At 34.3% G+C, this 26723-nt stretch overlaps 2 protein-coding genes across 3 annotated transcripts; one reads left to right on the top strand and one right to left on the bottom strand.

The window, feature by feature from the left end:
* Positions 1–10473: 10473 nt before the first annotated feature.
* LOC107476029 (putative disease resistance protein At3g14460) lies at positions 10474–15421 on the top strand. Its single transcript, XM_021136138.2, has 3 exons — positions 10474–14378; positions 14555–14600; positions 14683–15421. The coding sequence occupies exon 1, from the start codon at positions 10736–10738 to the stop codon at positions 14360–14362; it is 3627 nt and encodes a 1208-aa protein (XP_020991797.1). The 5' UTR covers positions 10474–10735; the 3' UTR covers positions 14363–14378; positions 14555–14600; positions 14683–15421.
* Positions 15422–15602: 181 nt separating this feature from the next.
* Positions 15603–26723, bottom strand: LOC107476031 (ABC transporter G family member 22). Of its 2 annotated transcripts, none has more exons than XM_021136139.2 (10): positions 26579–26723; positions 25506–25908; positions 20493–20617; positions 18954–19345; positions 18162–18345; positions 17745–18053; positions 17330–17617; positions 16801–17085; positions 16528–16635; positions 15603–16203 (listed from the first exon to the last, which is right to left on the bottom strand). In XM_021136139.2, exons 2-10 carry the CDS (start codon positions 25900–25902, stop codon positions 15982–15984), a joined length of 2310 nt encoding a protein of 769 aa, XP_020991798.1. In that variant the 5' UTR covers positions 25903–25908; positions 26579–26723; the 3' UTR covers positions 15603–15981. The 2 variants fall into 2 exon arrangements, with proteins under 2 accessions (XP_020991798.1, XP_015951257.1); XM_016095771.3 differs by having other exon boundaries at positions 20493–20563.

Below are 26723 nucleotides of genomic sequence, written 5' to 3'. Positions count from 1 at the left end.
AATCTCCTGCAACTCGAGCAACAGCAAAAACAGAACTTGAAACTTTGAGTTTTTTAACCAACTTGATTCAACCCCCCTTCTCAAGTTCAACTAGAACCATCAATTGGTATCCAGAGCCAGGTCTCAAGAAGGCAAGCTTCACAGCTTGGAGTAAAGATCCATGGCCAACAATATGAATCCCAACATCGTGGCTTTCACTCTCACTGAAGGGCAGTCCAACAATAGACCGCCCTACTTCAATGGCAGCAACTACTCTTACTGGAAAGAGAGAATGAGAATCTTCGTGCAATCAATCGACTACAACATCTGGAAGATCATCCTCAATGGTCCAGACGTTCCTACCAAACAGAATGCAGATGGAGAAGTTGTGGCTAAGGAGGACAATGAATGGACAGATGAAGAAAAGAAGAAGGTTGAACTCAATGCCAAGGCAATCAACCTGATGCACTGTGCAATCAGTTTTGAAGAGTTCAGAAAAGTGTCAAGGTGTAAAACAGCGAAAGAAATCTGGGATAAGCTCAGACTCACTCATGAAGGCACTAAGCAAGTGAGGGAAACAAGAATTGACATGTTAATGAAGGAGTATGAAATGTTTAGCATGAAGGAAGATGAGAGCATCGATCAAATGTTCGAAAGATTCTCGATAATCATTAACAATCTGGACGCCATGGGAAGAAGCTACTCTGAAGAAACCTTGGTAAGAAAGATTCTGAGGAGTCTTACTAAGAAATGGGAAGTGAAAAGCACAGCCATCTCTGAAAGGAATGATTTGATCAAAATCACCTATGATGAGCTGAGAGGCAAGCTGCTGGCTTATGAAACTACTCACATGTCTCAAGACAAAGATGACAAAAAGAAAAGTATAGCACTAAAATCAAGAATGACAGCCCAAGGAGAAGAATCTGATGACAGTTTCTCAGATGAAGAAATGGTGCTCTTTGCAAGAAAAATGAGAAGACTACTGAGATACAAAAACAAAGGCAAAGGGAGCTCTTCATCCAAAGATATCAAGAGAGATCAAGTCAAGTTCACATGCCATCACTGCAAGGAACCAGGTCACTTCAAGTCAGATTGCCCTCAACTTAAGAAAGGCGAAAAATTCAAGAAAGACAAAAAGAAAGTGATGATGGCAACATGGGAGGACTTGGAGAACGACACCAGCTCAGAAAGCTCAGATCAAGAAGCTCAACTATGCCTGATGGCAGATCATGATGACGAAGATGAGGTAGATCTCTCTGACTTATCTATTGATGAACTGCACTACATTATCAAAGACATTTCTGTGAATTCCAAGAAACTCTTGGATAAGTATGCAAAATGTAAGAAAGAAAATGAGGCTTTGAGGACAGAAAATGATCTTCTTTTGAAAAAGATTAAGGAAAATGAAACTAAAAATGACAAGATTTTAAAAGAAGAAAACATTGCCTTGCGAACTGAACTAGAAAAATTCAAACTCAAGCATGAAGTGACTGCCTCCACTGATTTGATTTCTGAAAACAAAAAGCTGAATGAACAAATAAAAGGTTTGAATGAAGACTTAGCAAAGTTTGTCCAAGGTTCTCAAAATCTGAACAAACTGCTTGCTTGTCAAAGGTTTGGGTCCGAAAAATCTGGACTTGGTTTCATAGAGGGAAATAAATCAGCTTTCAAACCAAACTTTCAAAAATCTGAATCCTCCTCTTCCAAGTTTTTCAAACCAAAAGGATTCAGCAAAACCCAGAAATCAGTGGGCAAAACTCAGTGCTACAAGTGCAATAGAAATGGTCATGATCCTCCTCAATGCTTTATCTTTCTTAGGTCTTTTGGTAATGATAGAAAGTTATATAAAGTTGTTCATGATTTTAATGCTCTTGGGCAACCAAGAAGATTTCACATCAAAGGATCCAAATGGATTTGGATACCTAAGGTTAGCTAAAGAAAATGCATGTTTGCCTTGCATCCAAGAAGAAAATGGAAATGTGGTATCTTGATAGTGGATGTTCAAGGCATATGACCGGAAGGGATACTTTCTTCATTAAACTCAACAAATACAATGGAGGATTTGTCACTTTTGGAGATAATGGTAAAGGTAAAATAATTGCCATTGGTGAGGTTGGCAAAGATTTTTCAACTTGCATTGATAGTGTCTTCTTAGTTGATGGGTTAAAGCATAATCTATTGAGCATAAGTCAATTGTGTGACCTAGGGTATGCTGTAACCTTTAGGAAATCTGATTGTAGAGTCATTAATGAGAAAACAGGGGCTGTTCTATTTGTTGCCAAAAGAAGTGATAATGTGTATGGTATCACTCTAGATGATCTAAAAGTTCAAAATGTAACTTGTTTCTCTTCAATGGAATCTGAAAAATGGATGTGGCATAAGAGGTTAGGACATGCTAGCATGTTCCAAATCTCTAAGCTTGTAAAGAAAAACTTAGTTAGAGGTCTTCCTAATATAAAATTTGATAAGGATATCACTTGTGATGCTTGTCAAATGGGTAAGCAAATTAAAACCTCTTTCAAACCTAAGGAAGATGTCTCTACTAAGAAACCATTGGAGTTGTTACATCTTGATCTGTTTGGACCAACTAGGACTCAAAGTCTTGGAGGAAAGAGTTATGGCATGGTTATTGTGGATGACTATACTAGATTTGGCTGGGTGTTCTTTCTTGCTCATAAACATGAAGCCTTTTCAGTTTTTGAGAAATTCAGCAAAAAGGTTCAAAATGAAAAGGGTTTAAAAATTGTTTCAATTAGAAGTGATCATGGTAAAGAATTTGAAAATCAATTTTTTGAATCTTTTTGTGATGAACAAGGCATATCACATAACTTCTCTTGTCCAAGGGCACCTCAACAAAATGGTGTTGTGGAAAGAAGAAATAGAAGTTTACAAGAAATGGCTAGAGCTATGTTATGTGAATATGAAATCCCCAAGTTCTTATGGGCTGAGGCTGTAAACACAGCTTGCTATGTTTTAAATAGAACCATCATTAGGAAGTTTTTGAAGAAAACCCCATATGAACTTTGGAAAGGGCATCCTCCTAATCTTAGTTATTTTCATGTGTTTGGCTGCAAGTGTTTCATTCTGAATATCAAAGAAAATTTAGGAAAATTTGATCCTAAAACACATGAAGGGATTTTTCTTGGTTATTCCACTAATAGCAAGGCCTATAGAGTTTATAACAAGAACTCCAAAACAGTTGAGGAAACCATGCATGTCACTTTCTGTGAGACTAACATTGTTCCTAGTGTTTGCATAGATGATAGTCCAGGTTTCGAAGCTGAATTACCCAAGAATGATGAGCCAGTTCAACGAAACTCAAGTTCCCATGAAGCTGCACCTGCTAGCAACGGAAATTCTGATTCTGCAGGAGACAATTTGGAATTATCTCCTGTTACTGCAGAAAATGCTGATGCAGAGGTCATTGTGGATCAAGAGGAACCTGAATCCTCAAACCATTCAAGAAGACCAAGAGAATGGAGGTTTCTGAAAAATTATCCTGAGAAATTCATAATTGGTGATCCCTCCAAAAGTATTTCAACAAGGTCATCTTTGAAAAGAGCCGAATCCAACAACATTGCTCTTTTATCAAAGATTGAACCTCAAAACATCCAAGAAGCTCTTGCTGATCCATCTTGGGTGTTAGCCATGAAGGAGGAATTGTTGCAATTTGAGAAAAATCAGGTCTGGTCATTGGTGCCTTGTCCACATGGAAAGAAAGTCACCGGCACTAAATGGATTTTCAGAAACAAGCTAGGTGAAGATGGATCCATAGTCCGAAACAAAGCAAGATTGGTCGCTCAAGGATATGATCAAGAGGAAGGGATTGATTTCGATGAATCCTTTGCACCTGTAGCTAGAATGGAAGCCATCAGATTGCTCCTTGCATACGCTGCTCATTGTGGCTTCAAGCTGTTCCAAATGGACGTAAAGTGTGCTTTCCTCAATGGCATAATAGATAGAGAGGTTTATGTGGCTCAACCACCTGGGTTTGAAAACAAAACCTTTCCTAATCATGTTTTTCAAACTAGCTAAAGCCTTATACGGTTTAAGACAAGCTCCTAGAGCTTGGTATGAAAGGCTTAGCTCATTTTTGTTGAAAAATAACTTTCAAAGAGGAGCCACTGACACCACTTTATTTATTAGAAATTATCATGATCATTTCATTCTTGTGCAAGTTTATGTTGATGATATTATATTTGGTTCAGCTAATGAGGATTTGTGTGCAGATTTTGCTAAGCTTATGACTAACGAATTTGATATGAGCATGATGGGAGAACTCAATTTCTTCCTAGGCTTGCAGATCAAGCAAACTGCAGAAGGCATATTCATCCATCAAGAAAAATATGCAAAGGAACTTGTCAAGAAATTTGGGCTGGACTGTGCTAAGCCAATGGGAACCCCCATGCATCCTAACATCAAGCTCGATAAAGATGAAAATGGTAGAGATGTTGATGAGACACGCTATAGAGGGATGATTGGATCCTTGATGTATCTAACCTCCTCAAGGCCTGATATTATCCAAAGTGTTGGAGTTTGCTCACGGTTTCAATCAAAGCCTAAGGAATCTCATCTCTCAGCTGTCAAAAGAATCATCTGATATGTGCTTGGTACCACTAACTATGGTTTATGGTTTCCTAAGACTGATTCTTTTCAATTAGTGGGTTTCTGTGATGCAGATTTTGCTGGGGATAGGATTGATAGAAGAAGCACAAGTGGCATGTGCTGTTTTCTTGGGAAATCCCTCATTGTTTGGTCTAGCAAGAAACAAGCTACTGTGGCACTTTCAACAGCCGAAGCTGAGTATATTGCAGCCTCTTCTTGTTGCTCTCAATTATTATGGCTGAAAACTCAACTAGCTGATTATAAACTGAATGTCTCTAATATTCCATTATTTTGTGACAACATGAGTGCTATTAACATTTCGAAAAATCTTGTCTTGCACTCAAGAACAAAGCACATTGAAGTTCGTTTTCATTCTATTAGAGAACATGTGCAAAATGGAAATTTGGATATTCAGTTTGTTAATTCTGAAAGTCAGCTAGCAGATATTTTCACCAAACCATTGATTGAAGAGAGGTTCTGTAAGCTGCGAACTGAATTGGGCATTCTTGCTTCATCTTTGTTTTCTTAATTCTTTCTGATAATGAGATCTTTTGTGTTTTGTCTCATAAATCGCGGTGAGATTTTTTGGCAGATGATGAGTAAACTTCACTAAGTTATTATGGAGCTAATGGATTCTAATCTGACCATGATGAAAGATGGACACCATGTACTGACCCAGTTTCCAGAACTATGGGCTTTTTCTTTAGTAAAAACTGTGGGGTTCCTTCAATTTTTTTTAAAACATATTTTGTTTAAGTTTTTATGAAAAATGGGCTTTCGAAATGTTTGGGCTTTACTTCAACTTCATTCTTTTAAACTTACTTCAATTTTTTTTTGTCTAAATTTTTTTTGCATTTCATGCATTAGGGCTTCATTTTTTTAATTTTTGCATCCATCTTTTGCATCTCACTAAATTTTTTAAAAAATTCCATCTTTTGCTTGCTTTTCAAACGTACGAAGGTTACAGCTGTAACTTTCAAAGCGTTTTCCAAGATTGGATTTTTATCTTTACAAGGTGCAACCTTTACACTTCTCAAGCCTATATTAACTTCCCACTGCATGCATCCATTCACACCACACTCTTCACTCTCCTCTCTTTCATATTCTCCAAACCAGTGTTCTATAAATATGGCTCGGAAGAAGAGAGCTGCTCGCAGAGGCTCCCACAGTGGCACCCACCGTTCTGATCACACACACTCATCTCCATCTCATTCCCCCACTCATTCCTCACCATCTCCACCACCAAACCCTTCTCCTGACATGGCCCGCACTAAAACCACCGCTCGCCGACCTGGCGCTGCTCCTCGTCCTTCACCTCCTCCTCCTCCACCCTCATCTCAACCTAGCTCCTCCAAACCCAGCTCCTCCAGAGGAAAGAGGCCTCATCAAGAAGACGAAGAGACAACCCACACTCAGAATCGCCATACTCGCGGTACAGTCATCGACCTCCCTCTTCGTTCTGTGTCTGAACCTAAGATGTCAAACCCCATTGGCTACAAATCCTTCTATGCTGATTTTCCCCATGAGTCTTTTGATCGTCGCCGTTTCCAATCTCTCATGAACTATCTGTTTTTCTGCAAAGATGTCTACGAGCGTAAACTCTGTCCCCCGAAGCTTGTCAATCTTGACAAACTCCGTAGAAAAGGCCTGAACTTTACCCCATTATTTGCCTATCAAGGTTGGACATCCATACTGTCCATCAAAGAGAAAGTTTACCCTGATCTGGTAAAACAGTTCTATAGCAACATGTCCTACAAAGAAGGGAGAATCGCCTCTTTTGTCAAAGGCAAAGTGATCATTCTTGACAAATATCACCTAGGCAAAGCCCTAGATTACCAGGACCGAGGCCCTGATGTTTACACCTCTGGTAAGTGGGACGATACGCTCAATGTTTCATATTTTGATGCTCTCAGCACTGTCTGCATCAATATCCCTCTCTTAGAAGGTAATACTCCTACTCACAAGTCTCTTGGTCCAGTCCGTGCCCAGCTGCACAGGATTGTTAACCATGTCATCTTGCCTCAGAGCGGTTCTTTTCAACGCGTCTCATTTTGTGACACACTGGTTTTGTATGCATTGCTTTCAAAATCTCCTATTTCTTTTACTTACTTGCTTATGAGACACATGCATGCGTGTATCAGTACCAAAAACGCTTTACCCTATGGCATGCTTCTTACAAAAATTTTTCAATATTACAATGTTGATTTTGGGGCTGAAATTGCTAAAGATTGTAACTCATATATCAAAGGGGGTGGTGCAGTAAAGAAAACAGCTCCTAGGCGTCGCCAAACTGATGACAGTACTGATGTTCCTTCTGTTGATGAGGATCCTCTGATTCCCCCTTCCACATCCACTACAGTCAAGACCATGACACGCATTCTGAAAAATGTGCTTGAAGAATTTTTCAATCTGACAGATCTTCTTCTCCACCATGGTGCTGAGCGCAAAAGGAATCAAGTTTTGGAGGAGAATGCTCTCAAAAAGACTAAGGGAAGGATTCGGATTCTGAGAGACTTTGTGGAGGACATTGAGGTTGGCCTCACAACTTCCGACAATGAGGGGGAGGACGATGGAACCTCTGATGAATCCAACTCTGATGCCTAGCTTCTTGTTATCTCATCTGCGATTATGACTTGCTTTTGTTTTGTTTTAAATTTTTTTATCTTTGGATGACTGTAATAGACTTTAAATACTCTGCTACTTGAACTATATACACCAGCCACTAACGAATTTTGTGCAGGTTTTCCTTTCCTCCCTTGATGACAAAAGGGGGAGAAAAGAAAGGGAATGTTAGTTTGGCTTAGGGGATTAATAGTGATAGTTAAGAACAATGATACTTTATGCTGCAAAGTAATTTGTTAATTCCTGTGGATCATGCCTAGTGTTAACTGCTCTGTGTCACAATTACTGTGATATACTGTTTGGAAATTTTGGTCCTGGCTGTTTGTTAAGATTTGTTCAGGTAAAAATAGAAGCCATGATCAAGGGGGAGTAATGCCAGCATTCAGGGGGAGCAACTCTCAATCTGAATGTCATCAAAGGGAAGTGTTCTTAACTCTTTCAAATTAAGTTTTTTTTTAATTTCCCTATTTTATCATGTTTGTCATCAAGGGGGAGATTGTTGAGCCTAGTTTGATTTTGGGTTAAGTGATGATGACAAACATTTAATTGGATTGAAAGCCCAATATTGTTTAATGTGAGTGTTAGTAATGCAGGCCCAATGACCAAGCCCATGTTGCTTCATTCCAAGCCTAACAAATGTTTCAGCTGATGTAAAAGAGCCAAAGCTCTTTCTCATAGCAACGTTCAAAATGTTGTATGCTATACTAAAAGCTAAAGGAAGACAGCTGGAAAGGGAAAAGGACAAGTGTTGGTTTTATAAAGCAACAAGGACAGCTGGTACACTCTCATCACTCAAGGACATTAGCTGAGCACTGCTAAGGATCGTGGTTGAGCAAAACACCAACGAGCAAAAACACACAGCAGCAGCAGCAGCAGCAAGGAAATGGGGAAGGATGCAAAAGAAGAGCATGCCAAGGAAGAAAGAAACTCCAAGGACAGCAGAGGTAGTGGTGGAGCTCCTCGAACAGCAGGGAAGTGGAGCAGAATGAAGAAAGGATTGCATGCCATCAAGGACCACTCCAACGGACAGCAAGGAAAAGAAAAGAGGAAGCTACAATGAAGCCTAGCTGAAGATATAAAAGAAGCTTCATTTCATCTTCTGAAGCCAAGGGGAGAGAACACAAATATTCAGAGCACCTTCTCTAACATAGAGCTGGAATCTCTTTCTTCTACTCAAGCTTAATTCTGATTTTTTGTTATGGCTGTCTTGCGTTATTTTCTATTTTTAAAAAGGCAATTGTGTGAGGATCAAAATCCAAGAGAGAAAAGGCAAGAGTGATGCAAAATAGCCACAGATTTTTTATGTAATTTGGGTTTATGAACTAGGATTAGTTCCCCTTACCAAGTTGGGTTAGCACTTGGTGAGAATTGAATCTGTGTAGATTCCCCTTCCAAGTTGGGAGAGCACTTTGGGGTTGCTAAGCTTTGGTGAATAAAGCTTAGAGGTAGATACTAGTTGGATTAGGAGTTAATTCAATAGTATTGGTGAATGTAATCTGAGAATTATAGTGAAATTCCACCATGGTTTGTGGTGGAGACTGGATGTAGGATTCATGGCACTAGGAATCCGAACCAGGATACATGCTGGCCCCTTTCTCTTCTTCTCTCTTCTTTTAATGTTCTGCGTATGAGACTATTTCAAATAATCTCCTGCAACTCGAGCAACAGCAAAAACAGAACTTGAAACTTTGAGTTTTTAACCAACTTGATTCAACCCCCCCTTCTCAAGTTCAACTAGAACCATCAATTCAGATTAACCGAGGCACCTTTGGAAATCTTATGAATACAGTTGATACATACTGTTTCAAAGAAAATTGTGATCAAAATGTAAAAAATTAAGACACTACTATGTGCTATCAAGTATAGTGGCTGATTGCATGTGTAAACTCTGCCTCTATTGGTCTTTATTTCTTGCTGTGTTATTTGATTTTGTATTCTCTCTTGCTTAAAAGCATAATGTTTATGTTAAAGCTCCTTCTTTTCTGCCAATTCGCTTGCAAGGTATGGAATAGTGGGTTAGTGAGTACCACTAATAACAGAGTTGAAAACTTTTTCTTATGTGCTTCTATAATTTGTAAACCACCTAATCTTCTTTAATGGCCTCATTTTATTCTCTTGCTAATTAGGATCCTTAAAATATCAAAATATGTACTATATCAGTGTTTCTTTTTTTAGGGAATTGGAAGAGAAGACTGAGGCAAAGAAGCAGTTTGTAGCAGATCAAATCGTATGCAGATTAGAGAAGAAATTATACTGTTTCCAGGTATTAGATCATCCATTGATTTTATGGAGGTATGAGTTATGTCATTTCCCTCATATTGCATAACACTTATACTGTAACTTCTTCAGTCACCAAAAGAAAACAAAAATAACAAAGTCTTAGCCGACTAGCCTTGTTTCTATTATGCTTTTATAATTACCTCCAATCAAATTTATAGTTGCATCTCCGCTCATGTTAATTTTACACTTTTAGTACACAACATGAGGAAGAGATAACAGAATCAGGAATAATTATGTAATTTTTTTGGCAAGAAAGAAGAAAAAGGAGAAAACAAAGGCTCAGTAATATGCACTTGTGTAAATTGATATGAAATGTGTAATATAAAGATATAAAACCAGAACAATCTCCTTTTACAATGAAGTTAAACGCATGAAATGTAAGAAAATGTAAAGATAAGATATTGTCTCTCTTATAAAAAAAATAATAAAAGCTATTGTGCCTTATTTTTATATATGATTAGGATAATATGAAACTTTTTCACATATTCTAAACAATTTTCTTTTGTTTTCTATTGTTTTCCCACGAAATTTTAGAAAAACAAAAAACAGTGGAAATAAAAGTAGAAATTGGTAATACACGATTGGAATTTGGCTTTTCATTTGATTGGATTTTTCTACATCTTGAATGTGTTTCTCAAGCAGGGTTGGAGAAGAAGTCACCAGTTATGGATACCATGGTGCTTTGGTTCCTTGGTTGGTATGAAACACTTGCACGAGGCATAATACAATTAACTAAGATTAAGTTGGTCATAATTATTGGCGGGTGAAGTTGTTAAAAATTTTGTTACGTGTTTTGGAAATTCTTGGACATACTGAAAAATATGGGAAAAATTCAAGTAAACAGCCTCTTAAAGTCTTAATAAAAGTTTACAGTGATTATGTGCAGTTAGTCGGCTACAGTGAAATAAAACCATAACAGAACAAAGAAGGCCACAAACGAAAATATCTACTTAATAATTGAAGGAAATATTACTCTATTGGCTATTCTATGTAGTGGACCACGCACTTTATGAAAGCACTCAAACATGTCACTGTTTTGAGGAAGAAAGCAAGAAGCATTATGAGAACTTGTCTAGAAGACCGATAACCATTTCAAGTCAATTTACTTTTACTACAAAAAATATTATCACTGGACAATATACTTCACTTGCTGCATCTATTTCCTTACTCTTTTTGAGATTGACCGAGTTTACTGCAAACTACATCCATTTCCTTTTACCTTTCTCATTTTCCTCTGATCTTGAGAAACATGGCTGCAGCACTTGTGGGTGGAGCTGTTCTGTCTTCCATTTTTAATGTTGTTTTTGACAGGATGTCCTCACCTGAAGTTGCCAACTGGATCAAAGGGAAGAAGCTTACCCAGAAGCTGCTTGAAAGGTTGAAGATTACTCTTTATTCTGTTCAAGCCTTTCTCATTGATGCTGAGCAGAAGCAGATCAAGGAGAGAGCTGTCAAGGACTGGCTCGATAGTCTCAAAGATTCTATGTATGTTGCTGATGACTTGCTGGATGAAGTCTTCACCAAAGCTGCCACTCAGAGGGACCCAGGTACCTTCTTCTCTCGTTATCTCAATTTGCAAGATAGGGAGATAGCAAACAGGATGGAAGAAATAATTGAGAGGATAGAGTCCATTGTGAAGCAAAAAGAGACTCTTGGTCTTAGAGAGATTCCTAAGGAGAACATGTCATGGAGGATCACAACATCTCTAGTTGAAAGATCCAGTATATATGGCAGGGAAGAAGACAAGGAGGCCATAGTGAAATTGTTGTTGGATGATGATGACACTGGTGATGGTGATATATCTGTGATTCCCATTGTGGGCATGGGCGGAATAGGAAAGACTACTTTGGCCCAATTGGTTTACAATGACGAAAAAGTGAAGGAGAATTTTGATTTTCGAGGTTGGGTTTGTGTTTCTGAAGAGTTTGATGTTATTAAGGTCACGAAGACTATAATTGAGGCAATAACTTCGAGTTCTTGTAATTTGAAAGATTTGAATTTACTTCAACATGATTTAAAGGAAAGATTGTCAAGACAAAAATTCTTTGTTGTCTTGGATGACGCATGGAATGAGGATTATGAAGATTGGAGTAGGCTTCTAAAACCATTTCAGAATGGGGCGAAGGGGAGTAAAATTCTCATAACCACTAGAAGTAAAAAAGTGGCTTCTGTGGTGCAAACTATTTCACCTTATGAACTAAGTTTACTGTCGGATGAAGATTGTTGGTTAGTGTTTTCAAAACATGCACGCCTTTCCACTGACTCTATGGAAAATCCAACTCTGAAAAAAGTCGGCAAAGATATTGTAAAGAAGTGTGATGGATTGCCCTTGGCAGCTCAAGCCCTCGGAGGCTTATTGCGTGGAAATTTTGATGTCGAGTATTGGAATCATATATTGAAGAGTGAGGTATGGAAATTCTCCAATGACAAGATAAAAGTTGTTCCGGCTTTAAGAATCAGTTATTACTATCTTCCTTCATGTCTGAAAGAGTGCTTTGTTTATTGCTCGTTGTATCCAAAGGATTATGAATTTGATAAACATGAGCTCATCTTGTTGTGGATGGCTGAGAATTTTTTACAACCAGTTGGGAGAAACACTTTAGAAGAAGTTGGTGAAGAATATTTCGATGAATTAGTTGCGCGATCATTTTTGCAACCTCATAGTACTGAGAAAAATAAATTTGTGATGCATGATCTCGTACATGATTTGGCAATAATGTTTGCTGGAGAATTCTATTTTAGAGCAGAAGAGCTTCAGAATGCAGCTGAGGTTGATATTAAAACTCGTCATTTGTCCCATAATGCTAAAGGCAATTATCCAATCTCAAAACTGTTGGGAGTTTGTGACAGATTAAAACATACAAGGACATTTCTTGCAATCAATTTGAACGAGTGGATCCCATTTAACATGGAAAACGCACCTTGTATCTTGCTGTCGCATTTGAAGTACCTGAGAGCCTTGTCGTTCAATAGCTTTCCTCTTGAGTCAGTACCTGATTCAATTGGTGAGTTGATTCATTTGCGTTACTTGGATCTATCCGAGACCCACATTGTGACATTGCCGGAGTCATTGGGTAACCTCTACAATTTGCAGACCTTGAAGTTGTATAGGTGTACAAATCTGAAAATGCTACCTGTTGGCATGAAAGACCTTGTCAATTTGCGCCATCTTGATATTAGAGGGACTTGGTCATTGCAAGAGATGCCAAAAGGCATGAGCAACTTGAAAAATTTGCAGTTTTTAAGCGACTATGTTGTTGGGAAGCGTGAAGAGGACAAGATCACAGAATTGGGAGCACTAGCGGATCTACACAGATCAATTTCCATTGGCAAATTGGAGAATGTGTTGAACAGCAGTGAAGCTTTGGAGGCAAGAATGTCCGATAAGGATGGCATTGATTCTATAACGTTAAGTTGGTCTTCGAATGAAGAGGAGAATACAGTTGATTCCCAAATGGAAAGAGATATACTTGACAAGTTACGACCTCACACTAATTTGAAAGGGTTATTTATCTATGGTTACAGGGGTACAACATTTCCAGATTGGTTGGGACATTCTTCCTACCGCAACATCACCACAATAAAACTGTATGGTTGCAGGAATTGTTGTATGCTTCCTTCACTTGGACAATTGCCCTCTTTGAAGCACCTTGAAATTGGATTTTTTGAAAGTCTGGGGATTGTGGGTGCTGAGTTTTACTTTTACGAGAACGATGAATCTTGTGTGGAGACACCACCATTTCAAAAGCTTGAAACTCTTTTGTTTAAGTCAATGCCTTGCTGGAAGGAGTGGCGTTCAATGGTGTTGAATGCATTTCCTCGACTTAGGGAGCTTACGATAAGGAAGTGTCCGTCGTTGAGAGGAGATTTGCCCATTCATCTATCATCTTTGCAATCACTTCAGATTCAGAAGTGCGATGAGCTGAGTTGTTGTGTTCCAAGGGCTCCTGCGATTACCAGGCTTTCAATTTCAGGAAAGCATCTAGTGGGGTCCGTGGTGGAGGCCATTACCAACACGCAACTCACTTGCCTCACTTCTCTACGCATCTCACACTGTTCCTCCCACATATGGTTTCCTGTGAGTGCTATTCCCCCATCACTACAGAAGTTGGAGATATTCAATTGCAGAGAATTAGAATTCCAAATGGATGGCCAACACCACTCGCTTCAGAAACTATACATACGTAGCATCTGTGATTCAGTTGCATCTTTCTCCTTGTTGGATGCATTTCCAAATGTCAAGAATGTTGATATCAAGTACTGTGGAAACATGGAGTGTATTGTGGTGTCACGCCCTCTTTCATCTCTCCGTTATTTATGTATCACGCATTGTGGAAGTTTAAAATCTGTGTCAACGCTATGGATGGCAGCACCTCAGCTTGAGACACTCTCATTAGTAGCTTGCCCAGAGATTGATTTGTCTGATACAGGGCATCCACACCGTAGCCTGAGATATCTTTGCATCAGCTACAGCGAGAAAGTGGTGAGCTCTGCAGCATTCATGAATTCGCAATTTCATGGGCTTACTCATCTTTCCATTGAAGGTGGATACAACGAGAGTGTGAGTGTGAAGTGCCTCCCAAAGGAAGGTTGGTTGCCTGCCTCCCTTGAGTCTCTCACACTGTTTCGCATGAAAAGTGTGGAGACGTTGGAATGCAAGGGACTTGCCCACCTCACCTCCCTCCAACATTTATATATTGATGAATGTCCCAAGTTGGAGAATATGGAGGGTGAAAAGCTGCCTGCCTCTCTAAAACAACTCAGCATCTATAAAAGCCCTTTGCTGGGCAATCGATGTGAGAAGAAGGATCCACAGGTTTGGTCCAAAATCTCCCACATCCGCGCCATTAAAGTTGATAGCAGATGGATTTGGTAATCCAACAACTTCACAGGTAACTGCTTCTCTCTCACACATTATTCTTTTTTTCCCCAAATACATTTGTTTTTTGCACTAAGATTAATACTCTGCATATAAAGTGGCTCACTAGTTTTTCATTCTTCTTCTGCATTACAGTATTTCTTACTCTTCACTCTTATTAATGTCTTATATCATTCCTTACCAACACAGTTAATGCTTTATACATTCTCATACAGCATATCCATGGAGCCAACAAGTAAGCACCCGCATTGCCTCACTTCTTTCTCCTATATTTTTTCCAATTTTTTCTGCTGAATGCTGATACTACAATACTGCAGTTTTGTCTCTTGTTCTATTGATAAGATGATAAAATTTACCATGGGGAAGTGTACGATATAATGGGAAGTTCAAGGTCATTGAGAATGCCAAATGGAAACTCTCCTGGAGACTGGAGAATGGGAGTCTTACTGCAACTGCTTCCAAGGAAGTGGTTAGCATGCCATAAAGAAACCTGATTTCATGGTCACCAAGATTTCCGTATGATCTTCTGAGTTTGAATTACAAATGTTCTTCACTCACTGATTCTGGTGTATAATTTGTGCTCTATGCTTTCCTTTGACTAATACATGTGTCAGTAAGTAATGTGTGATTAAGTGTAAGATGGAAAGGGCTAACTTAGTTGTACCTGATGAACAGAATATTCAATAATAGATGTTTTTGTCCACAGTCCTATTCCTTGATGGCAATGCCGAAGGGGAATAGAGGCTGGCCCTTGACCAAGGCCTTGATGGCTATGCCGGAGAGTCCTTAGTTGAGGGGTTAATTTGCTGGAAAAAAACATAAGATGGAAAAATGTTGTATATTTTCAACTTAAGTTGTTCTTGTATATGGTTAACAAGAATGAGCAATCACTTCTTATGGTGGTTTAATTGCAGCATATTTTGCCATGTTCTCTGTTCTCTTTTATGCACTGGAACACTAGTAGGAAATAACTGTAGGATAGTTTGGTCCACAAGGCACCACAAGTATGCTTCATTGTACATATAAGTGAACATGATGAGACTTGATTATATCATGAAAATCAATAAATATCAGGGAGATGATATCAATGAGTTCTATATAATTTGTTTCTTGTTTTTCACCCATCAAAGGAAAAGGAACGAAGAAAGAAAGAGAAAAGACTCAATTACTTAACCTATCAAGTTAAATTCTACAAAAATAGTTCATGTACATAAATTCTATCGAAATTTATTGTGAAAGGACCTAAACTTATGACCAAATTATAGCTATGCTTTTGGTTTGAAACTTTGACTAAGTGTAGCAACAAACAGTTAACACTCCTCTAATTCTACTACATTAGTCACAAGTTTCAGTCTATTTAACATTTTCAGACTTAAAACAGTTTCCAAAAAAAAACCTGAATTCTACAGACATTGATGTGCCTATGATAAAATATAGCATGCATTTTTGGTGTTGTGAACATGCTAAATTAGAATCAATATATACAACTTTGGACAGTAACACATCAATGTATTCCTCTTTACAATTTGAGCATTCATCCAATATCACTCTTCATGCAAAATGGAAGCACTTTCTTCCAATCCAGGCTACTTCTTTTTATGCTTGGATCAATGATCTCATGCTCCGGATTGAAGCTTCATCCGCCGCAAGGAAAGATAAGCCAAGAACCGGTAGCCGAAAACCATGGCTATCAGAGCAGCAACCTCTGTCAAACCACTGTCAATTTTGATCCCATTTACAACAGGAGTTAGGTGTTCATATTGCACCTTTAGCAGCAGTTTGTAGGTGTGGTAATTGAAAGACATGTACCGGATCCAAGAAATGAATATGGGAACTCTCTGCCAAAATTTAGTATCAAGTGTTAGCTTCTTCTGCTAGTAGATTGCTCAATTTATACATAGGAATTATAATTTTGAGTCTAAAAAAATTCAAAACGTTTGGTTTTCGACTATACCATTAGTCTGTCTTTGTTACTTACTAATGTACAGACATAAATCAAATGTTTTTATTTTAACAAAGACAAACTAACGGAAGAGACTAAAACCAAATGTTTTGATTGAAGAAAATCCGTATGACCAACTTGTTAACTTGACACCACAAAAGTGTAAGGCAATAATGAAGGTTTTGTATTCAAAGAGAAAAACAAGGATATATATGTTTACCTGCACAAAGAACCCTCCAGCCAGCATGAAAGTCATGACAGTTACTGAAGCCAAAGTTGTTGCCCTTTTCAAGTCCATAAGTGTTGCTCCAATAGCAAGTCCAAGTCCCTAAATTCATAACAAACCATATTTAGAAATGAAGGCTAATATTGGTTTCTATGTTAAGCACATAAACAGAACTACTAAGAAAAGCTTTTAGGGCTAAATTGAAATCACTGTAAAAAATGTTAGTGATAAAAATAAAGTTTTTCCTTTTCTAATGCAGACACATACCTGAGCTGCCACGATGCAGAGGAAAACAGTGAGGATGGTGAGGACAAAGGGAGTAGCACTGAGTCTCAAACCAGCCATGAAGTAAACAACAAGGAGAAATAGTACTGGTAATATCAAGTCTAGTGGAAGGTCACTTGTGGTTCTGGCCAAGAAATATGCACTTAGTCTGTACATATCGGCCGCTCGCTCCTTACTCAGCATTGCTCTCTCTTGAGGAAATGTGAATATTGCAGTGAATACAGGGAAGAATCCCCAGAAGACAGCTATAAAGAAGAGCAGTCCAGCCTGAAATTCGATAGCGAAAATGTCAGTTAAAGCTTGAGGAAAAAAACAATATCTAAGTAATACTTGTAGGTTTGTGGATAGACACACATTAGTAACATAGTACTATGATGTCATTTGATAGTAACTTAACACTATGGCAATTGGCATCGTTTGATCTATATAGCCGAATCCATCTAGTTCAACAAGGTTTAGTTATTGCTATAACTTTTTTCAAAGACTAGGAATTTTGTGTAAAAAAATTTACCTGATCTTGCAGATCTTTTATGTTCTTAGTATCTGATTGCCACCAAAGTAATCCCAAGATGATTGCAGTGGACAGAACTTGTGTGATTCTCAACCAACTGAAATAATCATGCTTCCTTTCTTTGATTCCTCTCCAGAACAATATAGAGAATTGCTCATACCAACTTGCTCCCCATTCCCTCTTAGAACTACGAACTTTGGACTTAACTTCTTCATCAAGAGGGGAAGGAGCCATTATCTTTTTCTTCTCTGTTTCCGCGACGCGAGACTCATATGCCTCCACCAAATACTGTCAAATTTTGTGCATAATCTTGTTAAGAAAACTAGAGACTAACTCCAAAAATTCAGCCATTGGTCAATGATTTCAATGTATTTGTTCAAGCATGCAAAATTGTCACCAAGAAAAAAGTCAGTACCTCATGTACAACTGCTGGAGATGGCTTGCCACTATGTCTTTCAGATTCTACAGTTCCCATTTGAACTCTGTCCTCCAACTCTGATGGAAGTGAAACATCATTTATGTTTCCATTGGCAAGGTCTAGCAAGAACTCGGCCGGATTCATCGAAATAAGCGGCGAACACCCTATAGATTGGAAGTAATTCATTGCTTCAGATGCTTTTCCAAAGTAAAGCAAGCTCCCTTTGCCAAGAAGGATCAACTTGTCAAACTTGTGAAAGAGTCTACTTGATGGTTGGTGAATTGTTGTCACTACTGTTTTACCAGCCTGCCATATTAATCAAACATGTTCATGATCAAAGGCTAAGTAATGTAAAATAAATCTAACTGTTTTGTTGATCAATATTATTGAAGGAAGAATGAGAAAATCAAGTACCTCTGCTATGTCTTGAAGCATCTGAACTATTCTCAATGCTGTTGTTGAATCCAAACCAGAAGTTGGTTCATCAAGAAAAAGAAGAGAAGGGTTGATTATGATCTCATTTCCAATACAAACTCTCTTCCTCTCTCCACCTGATACTCCACGAACAAAGGAACCTCCAATCATTGTGTCTTGGCACCTGTTTTAAATTCATTCATAAATGTAATATGAAAATTTTGCTTCTATAATCATACAGTGATACCTCTGAATTCTACTCCTAATAATTTGAAGGGTAAATTATAGTAATTACCCCATTGGTTAATTGATGGTACACACATTTTACAACATAAAGTGTTGGTATATCAGCAAAAATATTTTGACGCACGGTTGGTGCAAAGTGCATTCAATTATATAACATCGTATCAACAAAAATAACTACATTTTATATTGACTACGTGAATGATCATCTAAGAGAACGGATGCAATTAGACGATCGTGTAAAACTCATAAAAGTATCATAAGATCATCTAAAAGAACGGATGCAATTAGACGATTGTGTAAAACTCATAAAAATATCATAATAATTTGAGTTTAATTTTGATACACTGACATTGTAACGTGCGATCACATCCGTTCTTTTGGATGACCATTCACGTAGTCAATATAAAAAGTAGTTATTTTTACTGATGTGGCCTTATGTAATTGAACGCACGTGTAAAACTATTTTACACTGACAATACATCAAAATTAAATTCTAATAATTTATACTGATTTAAATGTTTGAATGTTAAGGATTGAAGTATTTACCTCTCCAAACCAAGCTCATAGATAACATCAAGAGCTCTCTTTTCCTTTTGCTCCTTTGTGCATGTCTTTGGAAGTCTAAGCCTGGCTGCATATGTCAATGTTTCTTTGACAGTTAAGTGAGGAAACAGAACATCATCTTGTGTCACAAATCCTATCCTGCTCTTCAAGAACTTGGAATATGATTGATCATTGTAAGTGATGGAACCAGAGATAGTGGAGTGGCAAATTCTAGCACCTAAGAGATTCAAAAGAGTGGTTTTTCCACTGCCTGAGGGACCCATCAAAGCCAAGACTTCACCTGGATTCACACATCCACTTATCCCATTCAATATATCCTTTTCATGACTTGTTGTCATGCCTTTCATTACTACCTTGTAGCTCACATCTTTGAACTGCACCATACATACAAACATATACATTCACATTCTCAAACAAGAGTTAACAATTACATGTAATGTTTTGCAGGCTTTTAATGTATATTTTATACGAGTGACTGATTTAGTGGCTGTTTTTTTTGTATAAGTAATATGGTATTGTTTAAATGTTTGATATGATTATTGAATGAGTTTAAAATTGTGTAATAAATGTTAATTTCTTCATAATAATAACTTTATAATAAGTAGAATATGATCATGTTATATATTGCTGTTTTTAAATTGGAGATTAATTTTAGAACTTTGTTTCATTTTATGAAACCATAAAGTTGTGACTTAGCTTCAAGATCCCGTATATAATTATATATAAGAACTTTTGTTTTTCTTCCCCACAAAACAATACATATCATAATTAGTCATTTAATATACATATTCAAATTAAATTAATCAGCTTTAATTTATTTCAACATTGGTTCAAGCTCCTCATATATACATCATGTTTAATAGAGAGAGAGAAACATGTGAAAAATAAAATAAAATAATTAATTTGTTTGTTTGACAAAGAAAATATTTAATTTGTTCATATATAGTTAACCTTTCTAAATTAGTAAATTAATGTTGTACTCACATTGTATTGAACAAATACCATGAATTTTTTCATTTTTTATTTTTCGGTTATTGCATTGAGTACCATGCATGTAAATAATACAAAAGTGAGAATTTTCAAAAGGATAAGGAAAATATTACAAAGAATAAACTATTATTTTGAAATACAAAATCTCATCATAAAATCTGTGGCTAAGTGGGAAGAAATTAAAGGGTAGTATTGTACATTGATGCATCACATGAAATGAAATTAAACTTCATATACAAGATTGAAGAACAAATACACAGGACCACATGCATCAACTCTATTGAAGATGAATAACTTAAAAGTATATTATTTGGTTTAAAAAAAATTGTTTCTCAGATTTTAATTAGAAGAATGTTACATTATTTTCTAACTACTGTTGTTTATTCTTTATAATTTTATAATAGAAACAAGGTAAAACTTTTTCAATTAATCTTTTCTCTAAAAAAATCACTCTCTCACCTTTTTTGAGATGATGACATGCAAGTATAGATTATATTATATTATATTATATTATATTATATTATTAATTACCTTAAGATAGATCGGAATAGTAGGCTCAGTTTGAAACTTTATTGTCTTAGATCCAGCTTCAATATCTTCAGCTGCAACACACATAGTTGAACTTTTCTTCATGATATGATCCAAGGTAGAAAATTCTTTTTTTTTTAATAAGAAAAAAAAAAGAAAGAAGAAGAAGAAGAAGAAGCTCTTAGTGTAATAATTTGTGTACTATAGAAATAAAAATAATGCATGTTGTTGTGAGTATATGATTCTGAAAATATGTGTGTGGGTATAATAATAATAGGGTTGTCATGCTAGCTAGAAAGCAAAAAAGATGCAATAATATCCACAATGATTTCTGAAGAAATAAACTATGCATGGATGCTTCTTAAATCATTTGACAGCTGCATGGGATGATGAGATAAATGATAGTGTCATATTTATTATTAGTCACTAAAAGTCAAGTGGGTGAAGTGAAGTCATATGGTGGACCATATAGTTGTCAGAATTCAGCATTGACCAAGACAAAAGCCATCAATAATTAAAGAGTAGTGAGGATATTTAATTAGCTTTTAAGAAAAAAAAATTATGTGATTTAATTATTTTATAGTGATTAATGAAATAAAAAATAAAAAAAAGCATTATTAATCTAAATTTAAATTATGAAATTTTCACTCAAAATACCTTTCAGTATTATAAATGAGAAATTGTATACTATATAAAAAAATGAAACAAAAATTATAGAAAATTTTTTCAATATATATCAGTATTTTAATAATTTTGACTGTTAATTTTAATTAATATATTATTAATTTTTTATAATTAACAACTGTTAAAATTATTGAAAGAAGGAGAAAGGTTGCACAAATATTTTTGTCTAACTACTTTCTTTCAAAAATTGATGACTTAGGGAACAAATTAAAATAAGAACAATTAAGTATATAAGCATCATTCTTTAACTTATTGAATTTAATTTTGACATTCTTTCTAGCCAGCAGTACAAAATAATAAAATAAAATTGTTGATAAAAGATTCTAGGTTTGAACGAAAACAGTAGTCATGTTAAGATGCTTTGTGTCAGAGTTTGATATATATAAAGGTAAAAAGAGCATTTATAAATAATTGAAGCTAATTAATTAAGAAAAAATTATTTAAACAACTCAAAAAAAATCTTTTTTCAAATAATTTGTCACATAACTTATATGTCGGCATAATATTTTTAGAACATGTTATATGGTCAGTAAATATTATCATTTTTTGTCAGCATATAATTAGTTAGGAATAATTTACTCTATATTTATAAATATTTTATACACAGAAACATATAATTTACACGTATATTTACCAGAATTTTATATATAAATTAATATAATTTGTACCTATATTTTTTAAAATTTACACATATGAATTAATAAAATTTATATATTAAATATAATTTAATGTTTGTAGTAGCTAAATAATAACAAAAAATATTAAAAATTACTGGTTTCAAGAATTTTTATATTTTTATTTGTTTTATATAATAAATCTGGGTACACATATTTTGTGTAAAATAATTATTAGATTCACACAAAACATGTGAGGAATTGTTTGAGAAAGTTATATTTTTTTTAGTTGCCTAAACAGTAACCTAGTTAATGAATTAATTCCAAATAGAAAAAGTCTAGTGGGAAATTTAATTTGGGGACCAAATTGAAGGAGGCCAAAATGAAAATTGAGCTCTCCAACAAAAAGGGAGGAAGAAAGAGAGGGACAGATCCACTTGTTGTAGAGTTGTAGTTGTAAGTGTATGGCCCCATAATTTTGAGGTAGTTAGAAGCTAAATGTCTTTCAATATCATTCAACCAAGGTGTTCATGCCCCCTTAACAGTAGCAATTCTATTACAAGTAGAACTGCCACTTGCTTATTCTTAATTTATGGAAAATTAATTAAAGAGATCAGCTCAATCTCGAAGAGAGTATTAGAAATATAATCATTTATGTTATTTTTTTATTAGTTTAAATTTTTTAGAAGAGTAATTTTATGACATAGAAAAATAATTAAATAAGTTATTTTTTTTAAGTTTTGGAATAAAAAGATTCGAATGCTTATAATTTCAAGCACAAAATATGTAAACTAATTTCATATCTATTAAAAAATTAGGTTAATTCGACAAAATTATAAACATAGATATCGAATAAATTAATACTTTTTATTATTAGAATTATCTTAAATCTTTTTATTAAAAAGGATGATAATTTTGATGTGCGACTTTAGTTTTTTTTTTTTTAATATGTGCCATTATTATATAGTTATATTGATTGTTAAATATTAAAACTCTCGAAAGTTATTAGATGGGTAATGTATATAATAACACTTACTGTTTGTATCCTATATTGTTAGTGTTTGAAAAAAGTGATGTATAAATATTAGTATCATAATACTAAGAAGAAAAAGACGAAGTATAATTATTATGTGAAGTGAACCAATATATTGTTGTTTTCTTGCTAAGTGGTAACCCTAGCTATGTGAACGCAACCATGATGTTGACATTTTACACAAGACTTTGAATTGAGTTGTTTATTTAAAGAAGAGTTTATTAATTTTGATTTATATATTAATTAATAGTCTAAAAGTATATATATTGATAATGTAAAATCATTTATATTGTAACACTAATATCTTGTGCTGGCAATTTCTTGCATCCCAATTACATAAATATCTAATATATTTGAGTTTTTACTATAAATAAATTGGTAGATCTAATTAAATATAGTTGGGAGCAAACTGCAAAGTATAACTCGATATTTCTTTAAAAAATTTTAAACAATAGATAAAAACAAAGGATTCTTTAAATTATAGAGTAATAATTATCCCAAATCAAAGAATTTTCAGTCGAATAATTTAACCTTTAATAAATTTTAATCACTAAATTAGTTCTAAATTTTTTATTTTAGTAGACATATTAATTTTTAAGTCAAATTTTAGTTAAGAAAATTAAACAATTTCTTATTTAATAAACACAAAATAAACCACCTTTAATTTTTTTTCACAATTCTCATATCAATTTAATGAAATAAAAATATGAAAACTAATTTAGTAATTAAAATTTGTCAAGAATTAAAGTGTCCGATTAAAATTTTTTCAAAATTTGATTTGAGATATTACTCTAAATTATATTAAAGCCATAGTTAATTAATCTGGATATTTATTCAAAGGAAGTTTTAGATTACATTGAATCATTAATTAAGAAGTTACTGAGTCCATAATTTTCATTGTTGGCGGTGGGCACTAGGCATCAAAATTTATGAGAGTCACGGCAACGTACCAAAGAGGCACTGTATATATGTACTTGAGTGCTGCATTATATGAAAATGAAGGACCATTTAATTTGTATTTTAACCTTCTTGAGTCCCATCTATATATATTGTTCCAAAAGCTATTTTCTAACATCCACATGTTTGTCATTTTCATCCTACTAGATGTGGATAAGGTATGTGCTTGTTTTTTTAAGGTTAAACAATATTATTACCTAATATATTTTTTAATAATTATGTCTATGCACTAAAAATCAGTTACTAATTAATCATTACGTATAAAAATATATATTTAATATTTTATAAAAAATTATTCTACTATTTTAAATAAGTTTAATTTTCGTTTATTATAGTTTTAATTTTTTTATTATATATATTATTGTATATATAACCTAAATTTTGAAGAGATTAATGTTTATTTTATAAATAAAAAATACATTATGTGTACTTAATATCTTCTAGTCTTACAAGAAAGGTTAATTTAATTACCCTAAAAAACATCATCAAAAATGTTAAATATATTTATTTTTTATGAAATATGGTTTAAATTACAATAAATATTATTTAGTACGTAGTATATAATAACTGAGTCAATGTATATCAAATTGTTCTTTTTTTACAAAATAAATAATTAAATACGACAAATATTTCTCAAATAATATATCTATCAAAATCTGACAGATAAAGAAGATAATAGAGCAAAGACATAATAATCATATGTATGTGTGTGGTTACCATAAAGGCACGACGATTATTGATTTTTTTTTACATCTTTTTGTTCAACATTAAATGATTTTAGAGAAAGTGTGAAAACTTTTAACTCCCAAAGGTTTATGCTTAATGAGGAAAAATCAGTTGTGTGTAATAATTATATTATTGAAAGTGTATTTCTCTTATTTCTATTAAGGAAAAAGATGTGGGAATTAAAATATAATATATATGGATACCATAAAAGAAAATGAATTGACGATATAGTTATTATTGTTATGACCATATATTACTATTCAATACAAGAGAGAGACAAAATAAATAAATACAAAGTCTTGACCCTACCCATACTATGCTATATATAATGTTTTGTATCATTCTCATATTCATTTTTTTATGTTTCAACTTAAAAAGTAGCATTACTTCTTTCCTTTATACCAATAATAAATATATTCCCTAATTCTCAATTTGATGGATAAGTCTACACAATAGAGTAGAAGTTTATTTTTTCCTTTAAAATTAGAAAGGATTTAATTTAATTTTTATATTTTAAAATAAATAAAACCTCACATGTAATTATTTTTATATAAAATTAATAATTCAAAAAAACGTACTTCAAGATCAAAAAAAAAATTAAAATTTTTTGAAAAAAAAAGAAATTTTTGGACAATATTAAAAACTTATTCATTAGTACAAAAAATTCAAAAAAAATTGTATAAAAGATACAAACGTTGGAATACTCTGATCTAAATATTAGTTGGATTCTATTCTCTCTAATAGAATATAGAATTTGATTTAACTGAATTATAATTTAATAATTATTTTTAATTGTAAATTTTATACGAAAAAAACTATCACTAAATTTTTATTTTTAATAGTACATAATTAATTTCTTATGTGAGGGGTTAGATTAAACCTTTATATATTCTAAATATGAAAAACCCTAACTTGTGGCTAACATAACAAAAAGTGAATTCAACAAATAATTAACATGTAATGGAAAGTAATATATATTATTATTAGAAGATGGAAACTTACGAATATCATCATCACTGAAGGGTTTAGAATCAGCAATTTCATCAGGTGGCATAGTGAATCCAGTGAATGAGAATGAGAAACCTAAGCTTGCACTTGAAGCTCTACTAAGTGCAGCACCACTGCTCAAATCATCCAATTCAAACTTCATTTGGCTTATTTGAGCACTCCTTGATTTCCTTATGTGTGTGTTCTTTCCTCCGCCGCGCCCCGGGGAAGCCGCCACCATCATCCGCCGGCTCGACTTCCTTGATAGCGTACCACTGCCACCACCACCACCACTATCTGGCATTCCGGATGAGTGGTCACTTGATTGCGGCGATTTTAAAGCCGCCGCCATAGATTCTATTAATTGGTCTGATTTTGTTCTTGCTAGGGTTGTTGAATTTGGTTTCTCCATAGCACTCTATAGCAATAATAATAAATTAAATAATAAACCAAAACTAGACCAATTATTATTAATAATTAACAAAATAAATGAGTTAATTAAACACCCAAAATTAATTAATTCTATACTTTATATATATATATCAATGGGGAGAATTCATTGATAAAATATTGTATGTATAAATATTAACATATAATTAAATACATAGAAAATGGGTATTGTTTTTTTTTCTTTTTCTTTTTTTTCTCCTTTATTTCCTTTTCCATTTTCATTTTTGTTCAAAGATGGAAAAGGGTAATTAAGGATGGAATGGAGGAACTAACATTGAGGATTCAATATAGGAAGAAAAACAAAAAGGGTAGAAGGGATATCATTGTGAAATCAATATATTTATAGTAGTTAATAATAATTATGAGAATGTAATCCAAATTAGTTTAGGAGTAGAAGAAGTGAAGAAGAAGAAGAAGAATAGTAGTTATTGATGAAAAATTACGAAAGAGGAAATAAAATAAAATTATTATAATTAAAAACTCAAGTAAAATAAGATATAAGTAAAAACATATAGTATAATTATAATTAGAGTAATATAGTACAAGAAGGAAGATGATTATTGAATTGAATTAAACATTATAGTTTTTTAGCCAAAAGTGGTATGTTGAGGGAGGAAAAAGCAAAGAAGAAATAGTACCTTTGAGAATGAATGAAGTTAAGAGGGTGTTTTCTTTGTTGAGTGAAGAGAGATGAGAAAGGAAAAGAGATGGGGATAGTAGCTAGAAAGTAGAGTAGACCACACTTCAACTCAACTCAACAACTTGCAATAAATTAAAACGCTA

The sequence above is a fragment of the Arachis duranensis genome, chromosome 2 (assembly GCF_000817695.3).
Source record: "Arachis duranensis cultivar V14167 chromosome 2, aradu.V14167.gnm2.J7QH, whole genome shotgun sequence".
Taxonomy (NCBI): Eukaryota; Viridiplantae; Streptophyta; class Magnoliopsida; order Fabales; family Fabaceae; genus Arachis; species Arachis duranensis.
This window is presented reverse-complemented; position numbering and strand designations above follow the sequence as displayed.

What these genes read in the sequence shown, in the direction of transcription:
- LOC107476029 (XM_021136138.2), top strand. Translation starts at nt 10,736, where the DNA reads ATGGCTGCAGCACTTGTGGGTGGAGCTGTTCTGTCTTCCATTTTTAAT.
- LOC107476031 (XM_021136139.2), bottom strand. Translation starts at nt 25,902, where the DNA reads ATGGAGAAACCAAATTCAACAACCCTAGCAAGAACAAAATCAGACCAA. An exon ending in CTTCAGTGATGATGATATTC is followed by an intron (nt 20,618 to 25,505) that starts GTAAGTTTCCAT and finishes TAAAAAAAAAAG; the next exon opens with AATTTTCTACCTTGGATCAT. An exon ending in CTCCAGCAGTTGTACATGAG is followed by an intron (nt 17,618 to 17,744) that starts GTACTGACTTTT and finishes AAAATTTGACAG; the next exon opens with TATTTGGTGGAGGCATATGA.